We start from the raw sequence: 12802 nt of genomic DNA, 5'->3' as shown, positions 1-12802 counted from the left end.
GGTCAATGGCAGGGCAGGGTGGACCACAGGGATTTCGGAGTTGGGAGTGTGGTTGGAGCAAGGGTTTGAGCGGTGGGAAGAGGGGCTCAAGGTGGGGGAAAATCTGACCGAAGAGGGGTGGGCCGGACCAGAAGGGATGGGAGGGATTCGTGGTCGGTTCATAAAATTCCTAAAGCAAGGAAGGAGGCCATTCGGCCCATCAAATCCGCACCGACCCTCTGAAAGAGCACCCTACCTAGGCTCATTCCCCCACTCTTTCCCCGTAACCCCATCTTTGGACTGTGGGAGGAAACATACGCAGAGACGGGGAGAACGTGAAAACTCCGCACAGGTAGTGACCTGTGAAATCGAACCTAAGTCCACGGCACTGTGAGGCAGCAGTGCTAACCAGGTATTGGGGGGGGGGGGGGGGTCTGTTCCAGCTGGGAAGTATGGGATCAGGTCGGGGCGGGATTGTGGACGGGGTTCCTTGGGGGGGGGGGAGTCACTTGTGCGGGGTGTCTCATGCGAGGCTGAATCTGGGAATTTTAATAGTTACTCTGGAGTTAGAAGTGAGTTCTTTCCCTTGCAATCTTTCAGAATAGCTTTCAGGGTAAAACTGGCAGAACCATGTGAAGTTAGTGATTTAAATCACTTATGTCGGATGGGTCCCAGACCTGCGCAATTGTCGAGGTGAAGTTAGCACTTCTAGACAACACCCTTACGTGGGAACCTCCTTGGGGTATTCCCCAGCACATGATTGGGGTATCCTTAAATGTGACGCTGGGGGAACCAGGAAGTTATGGCCATGGGGTTGTATTGCCCACACGGTGATATGAGAGAGCACATCTCTTGCATTCAGGAATCAGTTCAGTGTTGGACGGAGCGGTGTGTATCAGCAAGCACGGAGACAGCTCAGAGCTTGTACCCTTTACTGTATATTCATAAATAGTTCCAAGGGTCAATAAAGAATTGCAGTTAACCTACGTATGACTATGAAGACTTTCTCAGACCTAGCGAACTGTAACCAACACCCGACAACAATCATGTGTACAAATAAACTGATACAATTAAGCACAACACCTTCTGGAGTTTACCATTCAGGTAGCCCAGCTGAAAAGCACAACATGATCTCACTGCATTGTTGAAGATTACTGGAAGCCAAATAGATCCATCAACATCTCTACACGCGCTGATTGTCGGATATGGAGACAAGTGATAATGCTGTCAAATGAAACCTCCTGGGTACTGAACTCACTGCTGCTTTCCAGCACAGCAGCACATCTTCACAACAGAATCACTTTAACAAATGTACTGCATAAAATTATCATTAATTCTAAAAGACGTGGGAGCAAATAGATCAAAATTACATTAAGTGAAAAACACAAAATACTAATCCTCTTATAATAAGTCTCTGAACATCAAAAACCCATTCAGTATTTGCAAGACTCGAGGAAAATACCCAAATGACTTACCACCAAGAGTGCAAAAAGGATGACACCACAGCTCCAGACATCTGCTTTCCGACCATCATACTTTTCTCCCTAAATTGAAAACATTTTTCAATTAGAAAAACTTCTGTTCAGAACGATGATTACTGATCAACGTAAAACACCACTGCAGCACCATCTTTGAATCTTTTTATTTTCTGCACTGTCATCTCTTATGCACATGGATCTGTCCCACTGTGGGAAATACAAGACAGTCGACCTTCTCTTGGAGTTATAAGGCGGGATTCTCTCGAATCTGCGCGATGGCTTGATGCCGACGTAAAAATCGGTGCGAGCCACTCCGGCGGCGGGCTGCCCTAAAGTACCGGAATTCTCCGCACTTCCAGGGGCTAGGCCGGCTCCTGATGGGTTGGCGCCGCACCAGACGACGCCGTATACACTGCATGAGTTAGCGCATGTGCAGAACAGCCGGTGTGGTTCCACGAATGCGCAGACTGGCCAGTGTATTCTGGTGCACGCACAGGGGGGGGGGTGTCTCCTCCGCGCCTGCCATGGTGGAACCCTACAGAGGCCGGCGCGGAAGAAAGAAGTGCCGCCACGGCACAGGCCCGCCTGCAGATCAGTGGGCCCCGATCGTGAGCCAGGCCACCGTGGGAGCCCCCCACCCCGGGGTCGGATCCCCAAACCCCGCCCACTCCGAGAACAGCACCAGCCAATTTACCTGCCAGGTGTCGCCGTGTGGGACCATGTCCAATCCACGCCGGCGGGACTGGCCGAAAATAGATGGCCACTCGGCCAATCGGGGCCTGAAGAATTGCCGGGGGGGGGGGGCCGCTGCCAATGGCCCCCGACCGGCGTGGCGTGGTCCCTGCCCACGCCCGAAAACCGGCACCGGAGAATACGACTGCCGGCGTCGGAATGGCGGGGCGAGATTCACGCCGCCCCCCGGGGATTCTCCAACCTGGCGGGATGTCGGAGAATCCCGCCCAGAGAGTCATAGATATTTACAGCTTGGAAACCTATGCCATCTAGATCTAGACTCCTCTATCTTTGGGAAAAGATGTTGACTGTCCACCTGATTCTGTGATGAAGACAGCAAAAGAAAAGTTTGCAGTTGTCCTTTGGTGGAGTAAATTACTGCTTTTGGAAGTCCGTTCTTGCACTCTTTTCACTGTGCAAAACTCACACAAGAGCAGCTGGTAAGGTGAGTCTACCTAGCAGAGAATCTCTGTGAGTCCCAACTATTTTGATTTGGCTTGTGGTGGGCTGGACAACTTCCGGCCATATAAAAGTAGCTTAAGTTTAAGATTTGCCATTGTATTACGTTGAAGCATTTAGACTACAATGGAACCAAAGAGAAAATGATGGAAAATCTCAGCAGGTCTGGCAGCATCTGCAGGGAGAGAAAAGAGCAAACGTTTCGAGTCCAGATGACCCGTCTCGCGATCCAGTCGCTCAATTACCAATATATTTTATATTTATGCATTTATCTATGAATCGTCAGCAACAAAATATTCTGCCCCACGCCCAGAGTACTTAGGAATAGTACATGAAGGAATTACTGGAAGGTAAACAGGTGGATTTATTTCAACCACTGCCAATTGGTGAGATTAACATAGGAACATACAGAGAAAATAGAAGCAGGAGGAGGATATTCGGCCCTTCAGGCCTGCTACGCCATTCATTACGATCATGGCTGATCACCAAGTACAATACCCTGATCCCACCTTCCCCTCATATCCCTTGAACTCTTTAGCCCCAAGAGCAATATCTAATTCCTTCTTGAAATTACACAAAGTTTTTGCCTCAACTACTTTCTGTGGTAGTGAATTCCCCAGTTTCACCACTCTCTGGGTGAATAGATTTCTCCTCACTTCAGTCCTGAAAGGTTTACCCCTCAGGACGGCATGGTAGCATAGTGGTTAGCACAGTTGCTTCACAGGTCCGGAGACCCGGGTTCGATTCCTAGCTTGGGTCACTGTCTGTGTGGAGTATGCTCGTTCTCCCTGTGTCTGCGTTGGTTTTTCTCCGGCTGCTCCGGTTTCCTCCCACAGCCCATAGATGTGCAGGTTAGGTGGATTGGCCATGCTAAATTGCACTTAGTATCCAAAAGACTAAATGCTGTTACGGGGTTACATGGATAGGGTGGAGGTGTGGACTTAGGTAGGGTGCTCTTTCCATGGGCTGGTGCAGACTCGATGGGCCAAATGGCCTCCTTCTGTACTATAAGTTCTATGTTCCATGTTTATCCTCAAATTATGACCATTAGCTCTGGACTCCCCCACCATCGGGAACATTCTTTCTGAATCTACCCTGTCTAATCCTGTTAGAATTTTGTAAGTTTCTATGAGACACCCTCTCACTCTTCTAAACTTCAATGAATATAATTCTAACCAATTTAGTCTCTCTTCAGATGACAGTCCCACCATTCCAGGAATCAGCCGAGTAAACCTTCACTGAACTCCCTCCATAGCAAGAACATCCTTCCTCAGATAAAGACGCCAAAACTTCACACAATACTCCAGGTGTGGCCTCACAAATGCCCTATACAATTGTAGTAAAACATCTCTAATCCTATACTCAAATCCTCTCACTATGAAAGCCAACATATCATTTGCCTTCATTACTGCCTCCTGTACCTGTTTACTATCAGCGAGTATTCACCTTTCTCAATTTACACCCATTCAAATAATAATCTACCTTCCAATTTTTGCTACCGATGCAGATAACCTCACATTGAGCCACATTCTACTGCATCTGCCCACTCACTCAGCCTGTCCAAATCCCACTGAAGCATTTCTGCATCCTCCTCACAGCTCACCCTCCCCCCAACCTTGTATCGTCTGAAAATCTGGAGATAATGCATTTAGTTCCCTTGTCCAAATCATTAATATATAATGTGAACAGTTGGGGTCCTAACACAGATCCCTTTGGTACCTCACTTGTCACTGCCTGCCAATCATAAAAATACCCATTTATTTCAAATATTTGCTTCCTGTCTGCTTACCAGCTTTCTATCCATCTGAATAATAAAGATTATTATTTTTAAAAAGGGCAGCACGGTAGCACAGTGGTTAGCACTGGTGCTTCACAGCGCTAGGGTCCCAGGTTTGATTTCCGGCTTGGGTCACTGTCTGTGCAGAGTTTGTACGTTCTCCCCCTATCTGCCTAGGTTTTCTCCAGGTGCTCCAGTTTCCTCCCACAAGTCCCGAAGGACGTGCTGTTAGGTAATTTGGACATTCTGAATTCTCCCTCTGTGTACCCGAACAGGCACCGGGATGTGGCGACCAGGCGATTTCCGCAGTAACTTCATTGCAGAGTTAATCCAAGCCTACTTGTGACAATAATAAAGATTATTATTAAGACACTACCCATAATCCCATGTGCTTTAACTTTACATAATAATCTGCTACGCAAGACTTTTCAAAAGTCTCCTGAATATCTAAATAAACCACATCCACCGGTTCTCCCTGGTCAACTCTATTTGATAATTGTGTCCCCCAGATCTGTGCTTGGTCTTCAATTTTTCACCGTACAGATCAAACGAAGAAGGACTGAAGACTTGAGTAGCCAGGTTTTCAAATGACACTAGATTTGTAGAGATTGGGCAGGATTCTCTCAGCCCAGGCCAGGCCGGAGAATCGCCAGGACGGGCGCGAATTGCGCGATGCCGCCCCGATGCCAGTCCACCGACTGAGAATTGGCACCAGCGCAGCGCCGGTCGGGGGCCACTCTACGTGGTCCCCTCCCGGCGATTCTCAGTCCGGGATGGGCCGAGCGGCCGGACAAAAAAACCCAAGTCCCGCCGGCTCTGTTCACACTTGGTCTTACCCGGCGGGACCTCGGCATGAATGGATCCGGGGGCGGCCTGGTTGGGGGGGGGTCCGACCCGGGGAGGGGGCCTCCACTGTGGCCTGGCCCGCGATCGGAGCTTACCGATCGGCCGGCGGGCGTCTCGGGCTCGGGGCCTCTTTTGTTCTTCGCCGGCCCCTGTAGCCCTACGCCATGTTGCGTCGGGGCGGGCACGTAGAAGGGAGCCATCGCGGATGCGCAGCAATTGCGCCAGTCCCACTGCGCATGTGCAGACCGGGAGCGGCAGCTGGAGCGGCGTGGGTCGCTCCAGTGCCGTGCTGGCCCCCTGTAGGGGTCAGAATCGCTGCCCATGAGCCCATGTTGATGCCGTTGAGAAACGCAACGATGTTTACGACTGCGTCAACACTTAGCCTCAGGATCAGAGAATCCCGCCCATTGTAATTTGTTAGCGAGCAGGAAACTACAAAAGGTGGGACAGTAAGTTGCAATGAGGAAATAAGAAATTTAGAAATGTATATAGATAGGTTAGATGAGAGGGCCAAAATTTGGCAGATGGTATTTAACGTGGATAATAGTGAGGTTATCCATTTTGGTCAGAAAAATGGAAAGGCAACTTATTATCTAAACGGGGAGAAACTTCAGAGTGCTTCATTGCAGAGGGATCTGGGTGTCCTCTTGCATGAATCTCAGAAAACTAGTATGCAGAGTCAGCAGGTAGTAAGGAAGGCAAATGGAATTTTGGCTTTTCTAGGTAAAGGACTAGAGTATGAAGATAATGGACTGCTGATGCAACTGTACAAGGCATTATTGAGACTGTATCTGGAGTATTGTGAACAGTTTTGGTCCCCTTATTTGAGGCAAGATGTTGTGGCTTTGGAGGCAGTTTAGAGGAGGTTCACTAGATTGATTCCAGAGATGATGGGTTTGCCTTATGAAAAGAGATTGAACAGTTTAGGCCTATACTCTCTAGAGTTTAGAAGAATAAGAGGAGATCTAAATAAGGTATATAAAGTGATAAAAGGTATTGACAAAGTGGACGTAGAGTGGATGCTTCCTCTTGTAGGGTAATCTAGAATGGGTATAGCTTTGAGATCGGGGGTAGCAAATTTAAAATAGAGATGAAAAAGAAATTACTTCTCTCGGAGGGAGACGAGTCTGTGGAATTCAGTACCCCAGAATGCAGTGAATTCCGAGACTGTGAGTGAATTTAAGGAGGAGGTAGACAGATTTTTAATGGGCAGCAAAGTGGAGATGGGACCGAGAGGAGACCAGTCATGATCGTATTGAATGGTGGAGTCGGCTCGAAGAGGTAAATTGCCTACTCCTGATCCTAATTCTTTTGTTCTTGTGTAAAAGGGCACAGACAGGCAAAGTAAGTAAGCAAAGCTCTGTTGACAGGGGTTCAATGTGGGAAAGTGTGCTTTCATCTTGGATCCGAAGAAGAAAACTTGAATATTTTCTGAATAAACTCAGATTATGCATGAACAAAAACGAGACCTCAGAAGAGTCCTCGATTGTTATTTTTCATCTTTACCATCCTGGGTCGACGGTGAATAATTTCCCCACATAGATTAGAATCTGTGGGGAAACTATGAGTTACGAGCGTCATGAATACAAATGACTGAGAGCTGATGGAGTATGACATTCGCTTTTGGGCCCTGGGCTTCAGGGAAGGTGTACTGAAGGTGTACAGTGCAGATTCACCAGTATAGTATTGGAACTCAAAGGGTTAAATTATGAGGAAAAGTTACACAAACTTGCTTTGTGTTCCCTTGAGCTTGGAAGTTTGTGTTTAATTGAAGTGTTTAAAAATGAAGTATTCAGTAGGTTGGAGAGAGATATGATGGAACCATCAATTCACTAGACACGTGCTTTAAGATATGAACAGTGGTTTTAATCTACTTACTACAGAGCCAGCCTGTTACCCGTTGAACTCTCGATGAACTGCAGGCTGGGTCTGGACAAGGGTATTTATACAGCAGTCCAGAGTGAGGAGTCGTGGGCGGAGCCAAGGGTGGAGTCCTGTACAAACTCCTGAGCATTCCCAGAGCTACTCCCCCTAGTGGTCGGATAATGTTACTGCGCTTACAATGGTATTGGTAAATACAGTGTGAATTACGAAGTTACATTCACCACAAGATACCATTTCCTCTAGGACGGGTGGGTGGGGGTGATGGGGGGATTGTGGGAGCTGTATCCAGAACAAGAAGGCATTGTTCTCAAGTTAGAGCTGTTAGACCACTTCAGACTAAAATAAGGAAGCACTTTTTCCATATAAAGGGTACGTGCCACTCTTCCTACAGAAGAATATGGGTGCTGAGTCAATTAAAAGTTCAAAGATTGGGAAATTATGAAGCTATCAATGGATTGTGGAAAAAAGGCAAATAAACATTACTCAGGTACAGATCAACTTTGATCTAATAAAATGGTGGAGCAACAGGATCATTTAATCCTTCTAGGTTACATCTAGAACATAGAACATAGAACAGTACAGCACAGAACAGGCCCTTCGGCCCTCGATGTTGTGCCGAGCAACGTATCCATCCTATACCCGTAACCCAACAACTGCCCCCTTAACCTTACTTTTTTAGGACACTACGGGAAATTTAGCATGGCCAATCCACCTAACCCGCACATCTTTGGACTGTGGGAGGAAACCGGAGCACCCGGAGGAAACCCACGCACACACGGGGAGGACGTGCAGACTCCGCACAGACAGTGACCCAGCCGGGAATCGAACCTGGGACCCTGGAGCTGTGAAGCATTTATGCTAACCACCATGCTACCGTGCTGCCCCATCTGGTGGCAATATCTGATTCCTATGTGCCTTCCAAAGCCATGCTGATAGATTAAACAAGAATATTCACAAGGACAGTGATGCCCATTATTTACTATGACATGATTCACCTCGTGAAAATGTATAATGACATGGCAAATTATATATCTCACTTTAATTCAATCTAAAACGGGTACAGTAGCCTAATGTTTGTGGTAATGATCTAGCAACTCCATAATCCCAGCCAAGCTCATATCAAAGCTCCAAAACCTAGGACTTGGCTCCTCACTCTGCAACTGGATCCTCGACTTTCTGACCCACAGACCACAATCAGTAAGAATAAACAACAACACCTCCTCCACGATAGTCCTCAATACCGGGGCCCCGCAAGGCTGCTTGTTTAGCCCCCTACTATACTCCCTGTACACACACGACTGCGTGGCAAAATTTGGTTCCAACTCCATCTACAAGTTTGCTGACGACACAATCATGGGCCACATCTCGAATAACGACGAGTCAGAATACAGGAGGGAGATAGAGAACCTAGTGGAGTGGTGCAGCAACAACAATCTCTCCCTCAATACCAGCAAAACTAAAGAGCTGGTCATTGACTTCAGGAAGCAAAATATTGTACCCACCCCTGTCAGCATCAACGGGGCCGAGGTGGAGATAATAATAATCACTTATTGTCACAAGTAGGCTTCAATGAAGTTACTGTGAAAAGCCCCTAGTCGCCACATTCCAGCGCCTGTTTGGGGAGGCTGGTACTGGAATTGATCCCGCACTGCTGCCTTATTCTGCATTACAAGGCAGCAATTTAGCCCAGTGTGCTAAACCAGCCCTCTTGCAACCAGATGGTTAGCAGTTTCAAATTCCATGGGGGTACACATCTCCAAAAATCTGTCCTGGTCTACCCACATCGATGGTACCACCAAGAAGGCACAACAGCGCCTATACTTCCTCAGGAAACTAAGTAAGTTCGGCATCTCCACATTAAGTTTGACCAACTTTTACAGATGCACCATAGAAAGCATCCTATCTGGCTGCAACACGGCCTGGTATGGCAACTCCTCGGCCCAAGACCACAAGGAACTTCAGAGAGTTGTGAACACAGCCCAGTCAATCACACAAACCTGCCTCCCATTAATTGACTCTATTTACACCTCCCGCTGCCTGGGTAAAATGGGTAGCATAATCAAAGACCCTTCCCACCCAGCTTACTCACTCTTCCAACTTCTTCCATCGGGCAGGAAGACAAAAGTCTGAGAACAAGCACGAACAGACTCAAAAACAGCTTCTTCCTTGCTGTTACCAGACTCCTAAACTCCTCTTATGGACTGACCTCATGAACACTACACCCCCGTATGCTTCACCCGATGCCAGTGTTATCCAGTTACATTGTGTACCTTATGTTGCCCTATTATGTATTTACTTTTATATCCTTTTCGTCCCATGTACTTAATGATCTATTGAGCTGCTCACAGAAAAACACTTTTCACTGTACCTTGGTACATGTGACAATAAACAAAATCTAATCCAATCCAGCTCAGTTGACAATCCCAGTATGGTAATTATTGAAGTGAATTCATTCAATCTGGTAGTCCTTTGGCATTAAAGACCAAACTCATTCACTGATACATTCAAGGAAAAATGTCCACTATTCTTGCGTGGTCTGGCCTACACGTGATTCCAGTCTCCAGTGATTCAGGAAAAGTTTATCCCAGGCAAAGATAAGTGAAAAAAGATCTCTGTAAGAGCTCATAACTAGGAAAAGCCCCACCACCCCAACTTTCCATATCTTCAAAGGTGTGTACTCTTCTGAAACCTGAGCTAGGCATCGCATATTCACTGTTTCCCGTTTACATTATTCTCTTACTTATTCTTTGGTTTCTCAAGCAAATAGTTTCTGGCTTGAATCTTCAATCATTGCTTTGAATCAAACACCATAGCCAATGTGCTGTGAATTATTTAGACTTAATTGTTATTCTTCTTGCCTTTTGTAAAATCTAAAGGCAAGGGAAAAAATAGATACTGACAATCTAGAATCCTCAGCATGCTGATACACACAGTTCTTTATATTCAGGGGTTCACACAGCACATCTCTATTGCTATTTTTTTAACTTATTCAATATGGTTGAAGTGTTCAGTGTGATTGTTAGATGTGTGTAAGATGCTGATTATCAATGATTTGCTATTGAACCTTCTATCCAATGAAATAGGGTATCGTGGTGAAGGATCCATGAAGTACTTCTTTGAGAAACTAAGATCAGGTGAGGTTTGTCAACAAACTCAAAGATATGGGGCAGGATTCTCTGTCCCGCCGCACCCTTTTTCTGGTGCGCGCGTTGCCGCTGGCTGCAGGATCCTCTATCCGGCAGCCGGCCAATGGGATTTCCCATTGTGGGCACACCCATGCCATCGGGAAATCCGCTAGTGCGAGTGCGCTGCCGGCAAAGCAGCGGATTCTGTCGGTGGAGAATCCAGTTCTTTTGATACCGTAATACTTCTTTCGGTCATGTATTTCATTAGAATGTTAGAGCTCATCAGCATTATTCACTATTAGTGCTAAATTATCTTTTTGTGCTTTTGTATAATGATTAATGAATGCAGGCTTTGTTAATTTCTAGTAAGTGTAAGTACAAGTAAGTGAGCCACATTGCGAGCCTGACTGATAACCTTAAATTGGTTGCTGGATTGTTTACTAGGTGTTGTCCAATCGCAGAATCACATTTGATGGACACTATGTTATGAGTTTTGCAAGCTTGAGCACAGTCCAAAAGGCCAGAAGACATAGGAGCAGACTTAAGCCATTCGGCCCATTGGGTCTGCTCCACCAATCAATCATGGCTGATATGCTTCTCTTCCCAATTCTCCTGCCTTCTCCCCATTGCCTCTGATCCCCTTCTCAATTAAGAACCGATCCATCTCTGTCTTAAAGACACTCAGTGATTTGACCTCCACAGCCTTCTGCGGCAATGAGTTCCACAGATTCACCACCCTCTGGCTGAAGAAATTTCTCCTCATCTAAGCTTTAAAAGATCGTCCCTTCAGTCTGAGGTGTGCCCTCGGGGTCTAGTCCCTCCTACCAGTGGAGACATCCTCTTCACATTCACTCTATCCAGGCCTCTCAGTATTCTGTAAGTTTAAATGAGATCCCACCTCATCCTTCTAAACTCCATCGAGTACAGAGCCAGAGTACTCAACCGCTCCTCATATGACAAGTCCTTCATTCTGGGGATCATTCTTGTGAACCTCCTCCAGACCCTCTCCAAGGCCAGCACATCTTTCCTGAGATATGCAACTCAAAACTGCCTTGCCTGCCACTACGGGAAGCCAGTTGCCTAATCTTACTTTCCCTTACTTTCCCTGACAAATCAATTGTGTCCATTTAGTCAGAATTGCAATGCATGAGTGTGCAGGATTTTATCCAATTGTTAACCCTCGGCCAAGTCCCCAAGCATTGAACACCAAAGTCAATTCTCACGTCTCCATAAAAGAGAAGTGACACAGGTGAAGCCCCCAAGGGAAGGTGTAATGGTGAAGTCGCTCATCAGTAACCCCGTTCAGTAGATGACGGGTGGCAGCGTGTCGTTCCCTGTGAGGTCAGAATGCCTTCACTCCTCGTTGTTGGGGGGAGTCAGGGTAGCAGGGTAGCATGGTGGTTAGCATAAATGCTTCACAGCTCCAGGGTCCCAGGTTCGATTCCCGGCTGGGTCACTGTCTGTGTGGAGTCTGCACGTCCTCCCCCTGTGTGCGTGGGTTTCCTCCGGGTGCTCCGGTTTCCTCCCACAGTCCAAAGATGTGCGGGTTAGGTGGATTGGCCATGCTAAATTGCCCGTAGTGTCCTAATAAAAGTAAGGTTAAGGGGGAGGTTGTTGGGTTATGGGTATAGGGTGGATACGTGGGTTTGAGTAGGGTGATCATGGCTAGGCACAACATTGAGGGCCGAAGGGCCTGTTCTGTGCTGTACTGTTCTATGTTCTATGTTCTATGTTCATGCTGCCGCTGAGGATCTCAAGGGTTGAGGCGCTTTATTCAGATGGAGTTGAGAGGGACAACTGTGGGGAAGCGGCCAATGTGAATGGAAATTCAGATGGAGACCAGATGGAACTGCACTTCTGGATGTCTCCCAGGGTATTGGAGGCCCCCAGAAGCTTGTCCTCTTGGCAGGGTGACACCCTGGCACTGCAGGTGCCACCCAGGCCCTGCCAGCCTGGCACACTGGCAGTGCCATTTCAGTGCCAGCATGGCACTACTCAGGTGCCTAGGTGCCTCCACTCTGCTGCTGTCCAACAACTAGACCAGCATTCCAGCAGCTGCAGCCCCCCCCCCCCCCCCCCCCCCCCCCCAGCTTCCAACCTCACTGACCCGGAGAACTGTGACTGCGATCTGGAAAGGACCCTGCGGAACCCAACACATGGACCCGGCCATTGCCTCATCCGCATCCGCAATCCCACAGACGCCATCCACTTACCAGCCGTCACCCCATCAACGCTGGAGCGTGGTCTGGACATCTACCAACCTGTGAAGACAAACCGCAGCCCAACAGCGACCCAGAACGCTCGACTGCGCAGACCCACCTACCGACGCAGGGAGCGTGGAAAACGTGCAGGCCTGCAGTTGAGAGTGAAACAACGCGGCCCCAAAGCCCCTCTGCCTAGCTTACTCCGAGCTAATGTCCAATCTCTAGGAAACAAACCAGGCAAACTTAAAGCCAGACACTCTTTTCAAAGAGAACTAAGAACTGTGCTCCTGCTCCCGGCTAATAAGCAAAAACTGAAGC

General features: G+C 47.6%; 1 protein-coding gene across 8 annotated transcripts in view; it reads right to left on the bottom strand.

Annotated features, from left to right (window-relative positions):
* The window catches only part of LOC119971908 (serine/threonine-protein kinase BRSK2), a 1145911-nt gene that overhangs the window by 186960 nt on the left and 946149 nt on the right, over positions 1 to 12802 (bottom strand). For all 8 annotated transcript variants that reach the window (XM_038808215.1, XM_038808217.1, XM_038808213.1 and 5 more), the window contains one exon: positions 1455 to 1523. In XM_038808215.1, the coding sequence (XP_038664143.1) occupies positions 1455 to 1523 (69 nt within the window). The remainder of the gene's footprint in view (positions 1 to 1454; positions 1524 to 12802) is intronic.

This window comes from Scyliorhinus canicula, chromosome 9 (genome assembly GCF_902713615.1).
Source record: "Scyliorhinus canicula chromosome 9, sScyCan1.1, whole genome shotgun sequence".
Taxonomy (NCBI): Eukaryota; Metazoa; Chordata; class Chondrichthyes; order Carcharhiniformes; family Scyliorhinidae; genus Scyliorhinus; species Scyliorhinus canicula.
Note: the sequence above shows the minus strand (reverse complement) of the source record. Positions and strands in the feature narration are given on the sequence as shown.